Genomic DNA, 17781 nt, shown 5'->3' on the forward strand with positions numbered 1-17781 from the left:
AGTTTGGATAGTGCAGGGATCTGTAGTAACTTTTTCACTAGCAAGTCAGCTCTCTCTCACTTCGCTGTGCTGTGCTGAGTACACTGCTGTGCTTATAAATCCATTCTCAATTGAATAAAATGTGTTTGTTCTGTGTTGATGTCAAACCTCTGAATTTTTACTGTTCTTAAGTTAGTTTTTGAACCTACTGAGATTATTTCCTTATTCTTTTCTTGTTCTTTTATAATTTATATTTTTCCCATTTTTCTTTGATTTGGTTTTTATCTGACTTGCTTGGCCAGGAATGTCTTCCAGGGAAATCTATGGTAACTCTATCTATTTTCTATGCTCTCAAACTCTCTCCATTTTGTCCTTTATGTTTAAGCCTGATTTTAGCATTATCACATTACTAATTAACTGCTTTGGATTGTTTTTTTTATTTCCATCAAAGCCTGGATTGCTGTTGACATGGGTTTTTAATGTTTACTAATTACAGTTGATTGTACTAAAGCATGCATTTCTGTGGACCTGGGTCTTGAGAACTGCGTTTGATAAGTCAGCAAGTGTAGGACAGTCTAGGATGTAGTAGTAGCTCCTTCTGCATGATCTTTACACTTTGATTGGGATGAGCTTCCGTGATGGATGTGTACTCAGTAGCACACATCCATCTTGTTTGAATGGACATTTACCACTTTTCTATCTGTGTTAGAGCTAGATTATTGTATTTGTTTTGTATTGATCTCTTTTATTTTTTAAATTGCAGACGACAGCTATATTCGGCCGGTAACCTTCTGGGTTGTGGGTGATTTTGACCATCCATCCGGGCGACAGTTGTTATATGACTCAATAAAACACATGGTAGGCAGGTTCTCTGGAACCATCTGCAGTGGCAATTCAAAAAATCACTTTATTTCATGGATTTGTTTGAAAGTACTAATTTGCATTTATTCTAAAATTCAGTGATGAATGTAGCAGGATTTAAATTGGAAAACCTCAGGTAAATGTATAGGATGTGCCTTTCATATTTGCAAGCATTACTTTGTATTTCAGCTGCACAATGTAATTATTAGTCTATGGAATTAATGATTAAGAGATATTTGAGGTGGTTCTGTGAATCTCACAATGAGCTGCACTAACTCCTGCAAATTATACCGCAGGTCTCCAGTGACAGTGATGACTGCGTTAGAAAAATACCAATGCAGAGTATTGAAAAAGAACATCCATCGATTTTAAATAAGATGAAGCTCCATTAAAGATCTTTTCCAACATTCTAATCTAGTTTATCTCTTAATGTAAGGGACTAGATGGCAAATGATTGTCCTTTGAAATGATTTGTGGGTTATAGACCACTGAAAAGGCAATGTGATGGTGCAGTTCTACCTTTTGAGTTTGCTAAATGCAGTGGAAAGCCAAGATGAGTTCAGCTAAGTCTTTCTGCAGTGTGGCGAATCTGATAAACAATGTGAAGATATAGGAATCTGATTAGAGCTCGTCAGAAATAGTGCAATCACCCTGCTCTGTCCTGTTTACAGAAAACCAGTAATAATGTACGTATTGGAATGATCAATAACCCAACTGAAAGCCCTTCTAATGAGACCAGCCGTGTTGCTCGTGCCATCTGGGCTGCGATGCAGACTCAAACATCCAACAACGCCAAGAACTTCATCACTAAACTTTCCAAGGAGGAGACTGCCAAGGCCCTGGAGTCAGGGGCTGATATTGCCGAATTTGCAGTGGGAGTAAGTGACTGTGCCACTCAGTTAAATCACTTTCTTCTTTATTGTGATGATTTTTCTTTCGACTTTTTTTGTGATTTCTTTTTCTTTATTGCTTTTATCCTCTTTCTGGGAGTTTCCAACTTTTTTATATCTTTTTTTACAAAAACTTTTATATTATTTTCTGCCCTGGTTTTCTGTTCATTTATCTTTTTTCCTTGGCTAGTTTGTTTGCCTCTGTGATGACTGCAATTCTGCTAAATCTGCTAGACTGTAAATGACTAGTAATTGCTAGTAATTGCGGTGTTGTTTTTGTTACTCTTATATTTATTTTTCATGTATTCAGTTGAATTTTTCGGTTTGAAATGTTCCGTAGTTTTCACTTCTGGTAATTCTTCCTCTTTTTTCCAGGGCATGGATATCAAATTGTTTAAGAGTATGTATGACTCTCCTAAGGTAGACTTCCTGCTCTCTCACTCTGCGTTCTGTCGAGATGTGCTGAAGCTGCAGAAGGGTCAGAGAGCTGTGATTAGCAATGGGCGGGTGAGTCCACTATATACCAGACGGGACTATTCTGACCTCTTGATTTTCCTTGTTTGAAGCTATTGCATTCTTGTTTCACTGAGGCAGATTCTTCAACTTGTAAACATAATACTCCCTCCAAAAAAACTAAGTTAGATTAGTTCAATTGCCTACAGAGAACAGGTTCAACACCCAGAGCACAGCAGTGTTAGCCTCAGTGATGTTCAGGTGCCTTGTAGTCATTGTTGGCCATTCAAGTGACTGACTTTCTGAAGTGCATTCACCTCCTCGTGTAATGTTATGAAGGCCTAGACAAAGAACCTAAAGATTTACGTGATTATTCGTTGTGTATGCGTTGATTTAAGAATGTTACTGGCAATGTTGATTAAGCTGTACATAAGTTACATCTCTGCAATAACCACTTTCCATGCAGTTTATTTTCCCTGCAATGTATGGTTTTGTCAGGTTTATTTCAATGAGGAAAAACTGTTAACTGCTGTTACATGTATCACAGCCATTTTGTGTAAATTATAGATATCTTTGGGTTGGGTAAGTGACTTCAGGAATCATGTTTTGCAGATCATCGGGCCTCTTGGAGATAGTGAGGTCTTCAATCAAGATGACTTCCTTCTTCTGGAAAGTATCATTCTGAAGACATCAGGAGAGAGGATCAAGAGTAAAATCCAGCAGCTGGGAGTGGAGGAGGACCGGTATGGTTTTGAAAGTGAATTAGTTATATGTGATCACCCTTTTTTTGCAGAGCATTGCTGCTTTGCCTATGACAATTCTTTCACTGTCCTTCAGGCTTGTGTGAACAGCTGGGGTAATTCTAACCTTTTGCCAAAAAAGAATGGAGTTGTATTTCCTCTGTTTTTCTGCCTGGAATAATTATAATTAAATAACATGCATCTTTGCATTTCAGAGGATATCATTAACATTCATTTTTATGCATGCTTTCTAGAGACGTGTGATGTAACATGTTAATTAGCTTTGCAAAGTTTGGCTGAAATTATAGAATTGGCACTGTAAATTACAGGCTTGTATTACAATAACATTACAATCGTGAAGCAAAGCCCAGTTTTGACTGTTTGTCTGTTTAATCTCCTTGGTTATGTTAATCAGAGCCAGCGATCTAGTGATGAAAGTAGATGCTTTGCTGTCTTCTCAACCCAAGGGAGAGGCCAGGATTGAGCACGCTTTCTTCGAAGATAGGTACAGGTAAGTGGTGTTGTGCATTCAGTAATTTAGAAAAATGGAATTGAATAGTGGGCCAGATCCTATAATGATTTAGGATGTACTAGCACTTTTCCGATCAGGGTTAGGCGAGACGCTTTTTGACCCTTGCATTTCATCACAGTGCCATCAAGCTGCGACCCAAGGAGGAGGAGGTGTATTTTGATGTGGTGGCCGTAGTGGATCCCGTGACCAGAGATGCTCAGAAGCTGGCTCCTCTTCTTATTGTGAGTATTGGCATATGCCACTTCATTTGAATGCATGTATAGCATTTGTCTTCATTCTCATTATATTCTGAGCTCCGGGAAGTAATACATCTTGGTATCTTAAATAAGATCTTAAATAAGTTATATTATTTACAAGATTGTAATTTAAAACATTGCTATTACATACGCTGGTTCCCATCACATTCAGCTCTAACCCAATATTGAACATTTCCATTCCATTTGTTTTGTAATTTCCAAGATATGGCTTTATACAATAATGATATATTTTAGGACATATTTGTCAGATTAGATCATCTATGCTTGAGAACTAACCCTTACAAATCTTGTTTTGGAAGCTTTTTTTGTTAAAACAAATTACAATTTATTTTTCTAATTTACATATGGGAAGAAGACCAATGGGAAACATTTCAATGACCAAAATGTCAGTACTGCTACAATGAATAACAGCTTTGCATCGAAGCCTGCTGCTGTTCCCTCCTTAATGCATCAGTTTTAAAAACTTGTCTGATAAACATTTCCATCATTTTCAGGTTTTGAAGCAGCTGGTGAACATCAACCTGCGAGTGTTCATGAACTGTCAGTCCAAACTCTCCGACATGCCACTGAAAAGGTAGGGCTGTTGGAGAAATCGGGAGATTTACCATGACAGCAAGAAAGCTGTCAAGGTGTTGGGCTTCACTGCAATTTATTTTTGTGACATTTGAGAAATGACTTTGCCTGTTAGGGCAGAGATTCGGCTTCATCCTGTGCTTGACCTGTCGTCTTATAAACAGTGCAATTAAGATTCAGCTGTGCCAGATGAAAGAAAATCAAAATGTGAAGATAAAAAATAACTAAAAAGGAGAACTGGGGATGGAGGGGCTATTTTTCTTTGAAGAAACCTAGATGCTACTTGTTAGTTTCGAATCCCATTTTCAGGCAAGCAGAGATGTTCCTGTTTATAAAATGAGAATGCATTGGATCACAGCTCATTTTTCTGTGCGACTTAACAGATAGCAGAATGCTGCTAGGGTGGATTATCAGGTTAATGCAGCAAAAGGATTTAGTATAATTATTCTAACCTGGGGTTCTATTTCTAGTTTAAACTAGACTTTTAAGAAATACACAGTACTTTTTCAATTATTTTGGCTTTTATTTGCCAGAAGAGCAAACCGTTTAAAGAAACAAACGCACTTGCTGTCAATTAAAAGAACCTCTTTAATGCTGCTGCTCATAGAAAGCATGGTTGCTAGATTATGTTGCTAGGTGGTTGAGTTTTGCTTACTGAAAAAAACACCAGTTGAACATTATGAGAAACATCTAAATGGAAACCTTTTAGATAACACAGTGTTTTACTTGTTTCTTTTGGCCATCAGTTTTTATCGGTATGTCTTGGAACCAGAGGTGTCCTTCATGACCGATAACAGTTTTGCTCCTGGACCAATTGCCAAGTTTCTTGACATGCCCCAGTCGCCCCTGTTCACACTCAATCTGAACACCCCAGAGAGCTGGATGGTAGAATCGGTTCGCACACGTTACGATCTTGACAACATTTACCTGGAGGAGGTAAACTTTTCCTTTGTTTTGTGTTATTATTATTATTATTATTATTATTATTATTATTACTACTGTGTTTTTTATGCTTATGTGCACAGATGATGCCTGGTTCCACTTTGTGAGCAGCAGAATTTCCTACTGTTTACTACTGTGTTCATGTTGAACATTCATGAAATTATCCCGTGTTGTTGATGCTGACGCTAGTCATGGTATTGTAGAAGTACAAAAATAAAGGGGGTTCCTAGTTTGGGTATGGCTTCTGTTTTTACAGTGCTGTAGCAAGTCCCATTACCCAGGTAATTCCAGTGGCTCGAGCTGGTGCAGTTGCTGGATCCTAGGTGCTGCAGAATAGCCCTGACCGCACTTTCTGCCACGCTGTGCAGGTAGAGAGTGTGGTGGCAGCGGAGTATGAGCTGGAGTACCTGCTGCTGGAGGGGCACTGCTTCGATGTGACGACAGGACAGCCTCCTCGGGGGCTGCAGTTCACTCTGGGCACAACCTCGGACCCTGTCATTGTGGATACCATTGTCATGGCCAACCTGGTGAGCGCGCTGCCCTCCACTCAGCTCAGCTGTTACTGCACAGGACATGTTAGTCTGCACAGCAAGTGGAATAATGGTTGATCCTTTTCGTTTTGATTAAATCAAAGCCAGATTTGACTATTTTGTGTACCTTTGGCCTTCAGTGAGCTTCAGTTACTGCCTCTTCCACATGGAAATGAATATAATCAGACCTCGAATGTTCCTAGAGATTTGTAGGAAGGGATGTGTTATCTCCCGCAGTAAAATTAAACTTTGTCCAGCTCCAGCATAATCAGAAAACCAAATACAATCTTGAACCTGTAACTGTGTTTTATGTGTCATGGTTCCAGAATATCATGAGGGTGTAATTAGTTCATCTGTTTATTTTAAATGGAAATGTAATGTGTAGGTTGTGCTGTTGGCACATTGCTTTGCTGCTGAGTTGATGTGGGAAAATAAAAGCACATGAACATGACCTGAAGACGTGTTCTTGCCAGACTCTACACTCACTGATGTGAAATCATACAGTGATGTGGATGTCAGTATGTGGTACAGCATTACGTACTTTGCTGTTAAAGTAAATGTGCTCTTTTTGCATCACATAGGGGTACTTCCAGCTGAAGGCCAATCCTGGAGCTTGGGTTCTAAAATTGAGAAAGGGCAGATCAGATGACATCTACAAGATTTACAGGTACCACACTTCTCAGGAAAAACTCTGCTGTCTTATAAATCAGCATCCATCAAGTAAAGTTGTTTCAGTTGTAAAAAGTCTTGGAAGTCATTAAACTTGATATTGGGCTTGCCAGCTCAGGCTTTGACAATGGACACATTAAGGATCTAGTAGTTCAGATGGGTAAACCTATTACTTGTTGCATTAAGGATCTAACATGAAGATCTTAAGCCTGCCAGTTCTGATATTCACCCGATAGTTGTAAAAGTATAGCAGAATAAGGGGAGCATGCAAAATGGAGATAGTTAAGAGGTGCTTCTCATTTCTTCATTAATTCATTTTGCAGAGAAGCTAATAAATGAATACAGAAATGATGAAAATTCTCTGAATCCGTGACTTTTATGGTAATTTGTAAACATTGTTGACTGATCTTGGATATGAACATGGTAGTAACACTGATAAATCTGATGTAATATTAGTGGGGAAAAAAGTCTTTACATCTGAATGTGGAAGTACTGTATATGTACAACAATAACATACATCCCAAGTTCCAAACTGGTCCTAGAAAATGAAGCCTTTTTTCCTGCCTTTGTTCTACAGCCATGAAGGAACAGATTCCCCTCCAGATGCTGATGACCTGATTGTAGTTTTGAATAATTTCAAGAGTAAAATCATCAAAGTCAAGGTAATGTCTGGTTTGGATGGTTGTACTTAACATTTCATAACATAAATTACTGGACAATGAAGAAGATAGATACTGAACTAAATAGATTTCTTTCCATGTAAGATTAATGAAATGCTGATTGTTTACATATCTTATTTATTATTTAGCATTTTGTTTGAGAAAATATTCATTTTTTATTATTTTTATTAAATACCCATTGTTAATCTAATTATTTTTCTGAATAATATGAATTCTTCTATATATAGAAGATTCTTTCTATATTTATTCTTATAATTTCTAATAAAATAAGCACTGTCTGCGCAAATTCCATCTACCAGTTGCTATTTTTGGTCTTATCTCTACATAGTCACCCAAACTGGATAACAATATAGGTCGACCTTGACAGCAGTGTCTCAGTTCTTCTTTTAAAAAATGACAGCCTGAATGGGGAAAAACAGCTCTCTTATTATGGCAGCTAGAACTGTTAACAGCACCCTGTGACGACTGTAGACAGTCTGTCATTTTAAATTGCTTTGCCTGATGTATGGGTCTGTGGAGTTTGCTGTAATATCGTTGTCTATGTGGTGTGAATGCTGTCAAGTTATATTCTTGGGACATTAGTTTGGATAGTGTTTGAAACCATGCCCACTGGAAGAGAAGTGGACGCATTTGTTGTTATAGTATTCTTAATTATACATATTATACATATTACATGCATACATATTATAGTTTTATATTAAATCTCACCAAATAGTGATTTAGTGCCTTAAATTATCTAAATGTTCATAATACTGTATGTAACCATTTTGTCCTGAATTAAAGATGTAATTTTTAGAAGGTGCTCATTTCTTTGAGGGAGTTTTGTTTTCAGATGTGGTACTTTTTTTTCTGTAGGTCCAAAAGAAACCAGACAAAATAAATGAGGAACTTCTAAGCGATGGAAGCCATGAAAATGATTCTGGATTTTGGGAGTCTTTAACAAGGTATAGTGGACTATAAAATACAGGCTTTTCCATGCAGATCATTGACGTAAACCATTGTCCTTTGTTGTTTTTTAGCAAAAGTATTTTTCAGGTATTTTCAGCTGAAGTCTTTCAGTTGTTCTGGGTCCTTTTGAAGTCGTACTTCATGGAGAATCTTCATTAGTGCTTTTCTGGTTTTTTTTACAGAGGATTTACTGGTGGCAAAAAAACTGAAGAGGTGAAGCAGGAGAAAGATGACGTTATTAACATTTTCTCTGTGGCTTCGGGACATCTGTACGAAAGATTCCTCAGGTTGGTTTTGTGCATCAGGGCCGTCTTTTTGGTTCAGAAGAACATAGAACATAGCACTTTGCTTGGAATATCTTTCTTCTTACATGGTAGCTATGAATGTTCAAGTGGGGAGCAGAGATAATGAAAGAAAACTGGATTTTTTGTGTGCTTGTAACTCACTGAAGGAAGACTCCTAGATACATAGATTCATCATAAATATTCTAATATTTTTAGATAACTGCCTCTTCTTGGCAGTTTTGTGAAATGATTTAAATGGGAAAATATAAATTAACATTTTAGAGCCATTTCGTTTAACTTATGGGCTGAGAACTCACTTCATGATTCAGCGCAATGAAAACAAAGCTGTGCATCAGCGTGAAGTAATCTGTGTTGACGCATCTTAAAGCTTATATGTCTGGAACAAAGATGATTTGTCTGGATCTTTCTTTTTTTTTAGTGAACAGTCTACTCTGTCATTTTTAAATTGTAATAGGCCAGTACAAGATCACTTTTCCTGGAAATCCCAGGCAATAAATATTGACAGGAGTCACTTTAATTGGTCTTTTATTGATGAATACTGAGAGGAGTGTTGAGACAGGTTTTCGACCTGTGCTTTTGCATCCAAATTAGTTTTTAATGAGCACTGGAGTAGTCATTATCTCTAACCCAAGATCTGTGTACTGCAAACTCCTGATCTCCTAGCATTTGTGCCAATCATACAGAATTTTGATTAGAAATAAACAAAGTAAATCAATGAAGTCAAGACTTCATTGTTGGACTTTCTCAGGAAAATATCATTAAGACAAAACCTTACAGTTTTTATTTTTATCTATTTTAACTAGTACAGATATATGGCACAGACCTGATTTTAAATCACTAGTCCTGAAGTGTGTTTTGTTGTGTTAGTGCTATATAGAGGTATTCAGAAATAAAAACACAGAAAAGTGTTACTTAAACTTTTATTAACCTTTTCAGATATCAAGTTTCATAAAACTGAAAATCTTTAACTTTTGCTGAATACATAATATACACAAGAGTTAGTTAGGAATAGTAGCTAGTTTACCTAAATAGCATACATTTGTGGTAATATATATATATAGTTTAAAGAAATGTTTTAAAGTGGAGTGTTCTGCAAACACTTTTTATTTGCATGGCGTTTATCTCCTTCTTTGTTTTCAACAGAATCATGATGCTGTCAGTCCTAAAACATACAAAGACACCTGTGAAATTCTGGTTCCTGAAGAATTATTTATCTCCAACATTTAAGGTAAAAATAATGTTAATTGCAGAGAAATATCACAAACCATATAGTATCATCTCTGTATGGTTAACAACAATAAATATGGTCAAAGTAAAATTAATGTCCTCCCTGGAAATATAGCTCCAATTTACAGCTTGAAGATGTTTTTTACAGTTAAACAGGTTTAGTGTGTGTGTGAGTCAAACCAGACTTCACCTCTGAAGAAAACAGATCTAAAACAGAAGAAAGATGAGTCGCAAGGTTTGTATTAGTTCACATTAGTTTGGTCATTTGGAAGCAAGCATGGGTAACCATCACGGTTACATAACAGATGATAGTGCAATAGAAATTGAATAAAATAAACTCAGACAAAACTCAATATAAACAGAGCTGCTGTGTGTCCAGGGTGTATGCATTACATTATGTCCAAGTAGTGCAGTATGTCGAATACAATGACAACTGCCTGTCTGTGTAGCCCTTATGGTTGATACTTTAAAACCTGACGTGCTGAAGTCAGTCCTGAGTGAAATCGCTGTGCTCTCTTCTTCTCAGGAGTTTATTCCCTACATGGCGGAGGAGTATGGGTTCCAGTATGAGCTGGTGCAGTATAAGTGGCCCAGGTGGCTTCACCAGCAGACGGAGAAGCAGAGGATCATCTGGGGGTACAAGATCCTCTTCCTGGATGTGCTCTTCCCTCTGGCTGTGGACAAGTTTCTTTTCGTCGATGCTGACCAGGTATGACTTAAAGTACAGACGTCTTTTGGCATGATTTGCCTATATTCTAAAATAAATCTGAGTGCATTCAATATAGAAAATAGTTCAGCAGAACACATTGGTCCATTTTGTTAATTCATTTACTTTGTTAATTTTGAATTATTTCTGAGTGGTCTTTTTGGCATTTTTTTAATATTATGTCTACAATAATGACTGCACTCAGTTCAGCTTTAGTTTTAGATTGTTTTAGACATTGAGCTGTCGTTTTCTTTAGTATTTTTGTGTGTTTTGGAGTCTCTGCACTAGAATGTTTTCTTGAGAGAAAAAAGCAATTATCAGTTTGTGTTATTGTAAAGAGATTTGCAAAAACATTGATATTAGAACATGTTTTGAAGATGTGCTTGTTTGTCTAAATATGTAAGATCTTTCAAACCTATTTCTAAAAATGTAGTCATTTTCTCTCATTTTAATTTACAAATGTGTGGTGTTCTTTCTGTTATAAAACTAAAAAATGCAGTGTTTTTCAGATTAATATGATGAAATTCTGTGCTACAAGTATAAAAAAGATTAACTTGATTATTTTCCATAAAGTAAAAAATGAATGTCCATATGAGAGGCACTTGTTTTAATTATTATACTCTTCTGCCATCTGCTGTTTATGTTCAAGAACCTCCTGCTGTATTTTGGCCGGTTGCGATTAAGAATATGCTTCCCTATTTCACTCTGTTTCATTCCAAGAAGCACACTGTTGTTATAAATCACTGGGACCACATAGTGCAATGTAGGTTATGGCTTCGATTGCAAGAGTGGTTAAGAAAGATGTGTAGGACAGAAAGATCACAATTGTATTGCAAAACAGCTGAGCAAATTAGTTTAATCATGTATATGTTTTACATCCTACTAGATAGTGCGCACAGACCTGAAGGAGCTGCGAGATTTTGACCTGGAGGGGGCGCCCTACGGTTATACGCCATTCTGTGATAGTCGCAGGGAGATGGATGGCTACAGGTTCTGGAAATCGGGGTACTGGGCTAGCCACCTCGCTGGAAGGAAATACCACATCAGGTACGACACCTTAAACAGTCAGTCAACACACGGCGACTTGTCCCAGAAATTGTCTCTGTTCATGTGATCCTGTGATTTGTGTTTGTTTTTTAGTGTCAGATTGTCTTGTTTTTCTGAATTGCCAGAAGATTTGTTTTGAACAAGTTCAGTGTTTTAACCCAGACTCTTGGTAGTATACTGATGAAATACAAACTGGAAGGAGTGAATTCTCTCCGATGGTTTGGCCACGACAGAGGCTGGCTTGCTCTGGGTCGCTGAAATGTACAGGGGGAGTGGGTTTAGCATTAGTTCTCAAAGCAAGTCGTTCTGCCTGGCTAGATCTGCTGTATTAGATAAGTAACTGAGACAGGATGCTTCCTATGTAGTGCCCTGTATGTAGTGGATCTGAAGAAATTCAGGAAGATCGCTGCTGGAGACCGGCTGAGGGGACAGTACCAAGGTCTGAGCCAGGACCCCAACAGCTTGTCCAACCTGGATCAGGTGTGTAATGCTCAGCTAGTGGAGTATTTAATTCCACTCCTTTCAGAGTCAAGGGCCTTGAACTAGTTACCCAATTATTCTCCCACTCCAAACAACAGTCCATAAATGGGGAGTGATATATAGGACCATTGAGATGTTAACATACAGTAGCTAATAATAAAAGTCATTATGTAAATTGGCTTGTGAAGCAACTCTTTTGGACATCCGTCCAGCAGCAACCTTGCTGCTGTTATACAATAAAAAATCAAGTACTCAACCAGTCATTAACAATAATTAACATTTTTGCTATTTCTTTTTTTTACACCAATACATAGTAATCTGTTATGTGTTGAAACAATACTTACTATGCTGTTTTGATAACATTTCCTTAGAAACAAATATTCTCAGAAGAAGCAGCAGCTCATGGCTTTTAAGCGGGGTAAGAGCTCATGCAGGTATCACACACAGCTTATTAGATAAAATGTGTCTGTCAGAAACCACAATAAAATAATCTGATCTAACACCACTAGAAGCCATTAAAGTAGGAAGGTAATGCTTCTGTTGTTCATTTTTAGATTGTGAGAAAATGCCCAGATCTTTTTTTACAAATGCACTTTGGACATGTATTGCTAAACGTCATTCTGTTTTGTGTTTGCTGTGTAGGATTTGCCCAACAATATGATCCACCAGGTGCCAATTAAATCCCTCCCCCAGGAGTGGCTTTGGTGTGAAACATGGTGTGATGACTCGTCCAAGAAAAGTGCCAAGACGATTGATCTGGTAAGATGTGCTTCCTTGCTGGGATTGAGTGTTTACCCGTTAATCCTGCTGGTGTAATTCTATCATCTGGCCCTTCTGCTTGTAGTGCAATAACCCACAAACCAAAGAGCCCAAGCTGCAAGCTGCAGTGCGCATTGTGGGAGAGTGGTCATCCTATGACCAGGAGATCAAGAAGATCTACAACAGGTTCCTGGAGGAGAAGGAAAAGGGGACCACTCCTGTCACCAATGACACAACGCAGATAAAAAAGCAAGGTGTGTACAGTGCCATCGGGTCAGGGTCCATTTCAATATTAGGAAAATATACGTAGCTGGTGACTTTTGCAGTGTAACTGCTTGATTCTTAAATTGTTGCCATTCTACATCTGTGCTACATAGCATTGTGCATTATATTCTCTCCCGAAATGTTAGAATACTGCAAGAAATGTGCTCCGCGCAGCTCAGTTCCTCTCCACACGTAACTGAAATGTTCCTCGAATTATATTGTGAAATAGTCATGTATTAATTTGAGATTTTAACAATTTACAGTAGGACTAAGAATGCCTGATACTTCAGGGATATGTTAAGTGCACCCGTTACACAATACCACTTAGTGCAGTCAGATAGAGCCATGCAGTTTTTGCAGTTATCTGGGCCTTAAGATCATTTTTCACTTGTTTTTTTTCTGCGGTTTAGCCTTCTTTTGGCATTTGCCTAGGCACAGAAATGACTGAAATTTGCGTGATGTGCCTTTACACTTTCTTTGTTGCTCCAATAGGTTCTGTTGACCACACCGAGTTATAGCCTGCAGTCGTGCAGGGGAGGAGGACATTCGACTCTGTTTAAAGAGTTTTTCTTTTTACAAGACGTCTGTTTCCTGGAATGAATCCTGCAGACCTGCTGAAAGACTGCTACTGTCCTGAATGCAATTTTTATGATTTCTATACTGTTGGGAGAGGGCATTGGGTTTCTGTATTTGTCCATGTAAAATGAAAGGGAAGGTGAATTGTTGCTGATCAGGCTCCAGGGCTGGGTAAAATAAAAATAAAACTCAAAAATAGGTTAACTGCTCTACGTTAATGTCCCCTTTTCTCTAGAGAAACCCATCCTCTGTCTGTAGCTGTTTGCTTGTTTTTTTGCACATTTATCCTCTTATCTGTCACTCACAGAAGCTGACATCAGCACAGCTCACAGATTATGATTAAACCCGAAAATAATTGCCATATTATGATAGAGCAGGATCCAAAATAACTATGTGAGATCCTTTACAAATGCTTAATATTCAAGTAGTCATTGAAAAGGCTCTAAAATGATTGAAAGCACAACATCTGTTTTTGAAAGGGCATTAATAGGAACTAGAGACCGAATAATACCACTTTTTCACTTTAAAATACCCATTTAAACTGCTTTTGTGTACCTTTCTAGTGTTTGTGGAGCTTTTATTTGTGTCAAATAAGGTGCATTTCCCCTTTTCATAAGTGTCTTGTACAGTTTAATGCTGTCACTTTTTATTACCTCACGCTGTGTTTGCAGGGATGCAAGGTTAAGATAACATACTGTCTTTTTAACTACAGACTGGATTCTGGTTAATCTCATTGCAACAATTGAAAGTTTTATGAATGTACATCAACTCTCATGCAGGTCCTTATTTGTTTTTGTTATTTTTATTGAATTTTGATTTATTTTAACTATGAAAACATTTATTATGACAAGTAGTGATTAGACTAGATCTATAATTGTCTTGGTTTTACCCAGCCCTTTTGATGAAATAAGGTTTACATCTCAGGGAAGATCTGATTTGTCCTGTTTGTTATGGTAGAGAAAAAGCCAAAAATTCAGTGGATTTTATTAAAGCTCTTGCAGAGCAGAAAAGACCAACATTAATTTAAAAAAGCAAAACTAAACATTGCACTTTGTCATACAACAAAACTACTTTTTCAAGTGTGCCCTCTTAGTTATGCCAGGATACAATACAGTTAATGGACATATATCATTGTCACTTAGGCTTGAAAAGATACATGTTGAATCAATGACTGCAATGTGAGAAGTGTATATTTTGGTTCTGTAACTAACCTAAAGCAGTCATTCATTTAGAGTCTCTGGCTGCAGAACAGGGAACATTTTAGTTCCAAAAAATCCTTTAAAACTTCCCCAGCATTCTCAATGTCCAGCATCATAAATGTATCTATTGTCAAACAAAATTCCTAATTCTTTGCATACCCCTAAAAGTAATCACGCTGTGACAGATTATTCTAGTGCCTTGTCTAGTAATTTACAGTCAACCCATTAGAGCCTGATATAGATCTTTGTTGAAAGATTCTAAACTAACAGGTCCTCTCATAAGTAAGAATATAGTTTAGTTCATCATAAATTGTAAAATAGAAGCATTCCTTGGAGAAAATGTTTATTAAAACATTTTGCATGCTACTAATCTGAACACTGAAGGACAGTTTTAACTTTGAGTTTTTAGCTAAGATACCGTGAGCCCTTGTCTGCTCTGGTAGTCAGGAGATCTACTTTGAATATTCTGGCTTGAGCTCATACATGTAAGAAGAGGCACCATGCCTAATTCTGCCAGCGCAAGCCACAGCTGGTTTTAAGTACCATGATTTAAAATTCAGACTCCTCCCTCTTAGTCCTGTAAACAAGAAAATCTCAGTGCATCGTACATGAACCCACAGCATCCTTATTTGTTGTCATAATCCATTTTGAATGGGCAGTTTTTCAGGGTATGACATCAAGTTTTGAATGAAAAATGTTTTTCAACTCATCTCTTAAAACATGGGTTTTGAGTACATGCGATCAGCTTTCCGTCTTTAAGCTTTACCTTATCCCAGTGATGGACATTTTGCATATTTGTGATTTATTGAAATAGAATGTGAATTATTCACAAGCAAGTGGGGAAGAGTGAAAACCTACAAAGAAACTGTTATGCAGTAATATACTCAGTGCATTACAAATGCAGCAATTCTGTTGGTTCCACTACTCAGTTGTTGGGTTTAAATGTGGCCTTAACTTTGCAGAATCATTCAGTAAGATAAATTGAGCTTCTTCAAACAACATTCTTTGTATGCAAGGTTATCCTAACAGTGGGGACAATTTTCTGATCTGCAAAGACAGGGCCTTGACTTTGATGTAATAAAATTAATTTACATGTGAATAATCTTTATGGTCTGTGTTTGTTATGCATGTCTGTGGTGGTGTTGGGAAATGAAGAAATGTGGTTACTGGACCAGTAAAATTGCAGTTTTTGACAAATATTTTGAAATCACTTAAATATAGACATCATGTAAGGTACAGAGTATGATCTTGTTTTGTAGGAGGCCATAGCTTCTCTAAATCATCAGATTGATACTAGCTTCAAAGCAATTCTGCAGTTCAGCCATTTTCTATTGTCACTTCTTGTAAAAGCCAACAAGCAGAATAAAATGCACTGAGCAGTAGATTATATCAAGGTCTCAATATTTTCATATTAAATCTGACAAGGTTTTAACCTTAGTATATTGTTCATGCTTTTCCACGCTACTGCTGTGCGACTATTGACTGTAGGCTGTAGATGATCCGAAAAGACAATCTTATGTGACGAGTCTCATTCCAGACAATCCCTTCCTGTTTAATTGGGATAGCGGTGTACAGTGCCCATTGGTGCCTTTTGCATGTTGATTGCTGTTGTACTTTTTCTGTTGTACAGAAATGGCAGGTATTTTTCCAAATGCTTTAAGGTCCATTATTCTTTTAACTGTTACTTGTTTACTGTTGTTTGCTGATTGGTTTTACAGTGTTGATAAATTCAGCAAGAAGTGAATGAATAGACCCGGCACCTATTTTTCCTATAATTAAATTATGTTATATGTTTTTTTCGGTGGGTTATTTATCATGACCAAGGTACTGTACAATTGTACATTTTCAGATTACCACAAGTTACCATAGTGCTTACAATAACCGAGAGACAATGAATCTTTTTAATGCTTAAAGCAATGAAACCTTGTCCATGGTTGTTTTTAAGAAGGAGTTATTGTGAAGTATGCATTTGTTTTTCTGTTATTTTATTATTATTGAATACATTCATATTTAATAGAGGAAAGCAGCATAGTTATCCATGGATTTTTGGCTTAATGTACTGTTACCTGTGGAATATCAATATTTTGTAATTGACAATAAACCCAAGAACCAAGTACTTTTGGTGGGATGGTGGATTTTTTTTTTAGTTTATAGAAATCTGAGCTTTGCTGCTATTCTTTTGTTGAAGACGTTGTGCTTCTTTACAACCAGTAAAAAATAACTGCTGCCTTTTGCATTGCTTGTCACTCGTCTGGCTTTCTTACAGAATTAATCAAGCGCAAACAATTTATCCCTGCTAAGCATTTCAGTTACTGCTCTGAAAAAGAATCATTGCATTTCTAAATAACATTGAGTGTCATGGTCCCCACTATTCAAAAGTAAGCTGACATTTATGAACAACTTTAAGTGATTAAGGATTCTTACATTTTATGAACTTTCTTCATGATTGATCATTTCGGATTGCTTTAAAATACAACAATCAACAAAGAGGTAAACACAAATTAAAGCAGTGAATTAACGTTAAATGTTGGAGTGTAAAAGTGTGTTTTAAAGAAGGGATCTGAAAGGACCCACTGCCTTGATTGACTGATTTGATGTGGGCTGGGAGATTCTAAGGGTTTGGAGCAGCATAGCAGGTCGAGCCATTTATAGGGACCTGAAAGAAGGCCAGTGTCTGAGCAGCCCAAGTGATGTGCAGGTGGTAGAGAGTTAACACTTCAGTGGAGGAGCCAAACCTTTTAAGCACTTAAGCCATATTTTGAATTTTCTCCTGAAATCCACAAGGAACTGGGGGAATTAAGACAAAGTGTCATATATGCTCATACATTACAGTTTTGTTTTAAAATCCAAGCAGCTGAGTTCTTGAGCATGCTGAAATGTAATTGTTTTGGGTACCTAAACATTGCAGTAATCACATCTACTAAAGGTAAAATCCTGCGTCACCTGCTTTGCATTGCTGTTACAAAGACGCCTTCACAACACTGCAAACGAGCTTCGGATGTACAGATGTGAAGCTCTAGCTAAATATCCTCCTAATATTCCTCAACTGGGATTGCAGGGTCATCTGTGGTCGAACTAAGGCTAAAGATCAAGCAAAATACAAAGTAAAAAAAACAAAAATTAGGAGTTTCCAAGGAAGTAAATTTGATTAGTCCATTTTCTTT

At 37.2% G+C, this 17781-nt stretch overlaps 1 protein-coding gene across 2 annotated transcripts in view; it reads left to right on the top strand.

The window, feature by feature from the left end:
* uggt1 (UDP-glucose glycoprotein glucosyltransferase 1) overlaps nt 1-16733 on the top strand; it is a 33224-nt gene extending 16491 nt beyond the window's left edge. Inside the window, exons 21-41 of one of the 2 annotated variants that reach the window (XM_015361293.2) lie at nt 282-305; nt 743-837; nt 1512-1718; nt 2106-2237; nt 2796-2926; nt 3339-3434; nt 3574-3676; nt 4207-4286; nt 5032-5221; nt 5596-5754; nt 6339-6424; nt 7004-7088; nt 7962-8050; nt 8237-8341; nt 9503-9587; nt 10113-10295; nt 11179-11339; nt 11705-11819; nt 12462-12578; nt 12664-12832; nt 13335-16733. In XM_015361293.2, coding sequence (XP_015216779.2) covers nt 282-305; nt 743-837; nt 1512-1718; nt 2106-2237; nt 2796-2926; nt 3339-3434; nt 3574-3676; nt 4207-4286; nt 5032-5221; nt 5596-5754; nt 6339-6424; nt 7004-7088; nt 7962-8050; nt 8237-8341; nt 9503-9587; nt 10113-10295; nt 11179-11339; nt 11705-11819; nt 12462-12578; nt 12664-12832; nt 13335-13360 — 2438 coding nt within the window. In that variant the 3' untranslated portion in view covers nt 13361-16733. The remainder of the gene's footprint in view (nt 1-281; nt 306-742; nt 838-1511; nt 1719-2105; nt 2238-2795; nt 2927-3338; nt 3435-3573; nt 3677-4206; nt 4287-5031; nt 5222-5595; nt 5755-6338; nt 6425-7003; nt 7089-7961; nt 8051-8236; nt 8342-9502; nt 9588-10112; nt 10296-11178; nt 11340-11704; nt 11820-12461; nt 12579-12663; nt 12833-13334) is intronic. The other variant, XM_015361294.2, reaches the window with a different exon arrangement.
* Nucleotides 16734-17781: the final 1048 nt, after the last annotated feature.

The sequence above is a fragment of the Lepisosteus oculatus genome, chromosome 13, assembly GCF_040954835.1.
Source record: "Lepisosteus oculatus isolate fLepOcu1 chromosome 13, fLepOcu1.hap2, whole genome shotgun sequence".
Taxonomy (NCBI): Eukaryota; Metazoa; Chordata; class Actinopteri; order Semionotiformes; family Lepisosteidae; genus Lepisosteus; species Lepisosteus oculatus.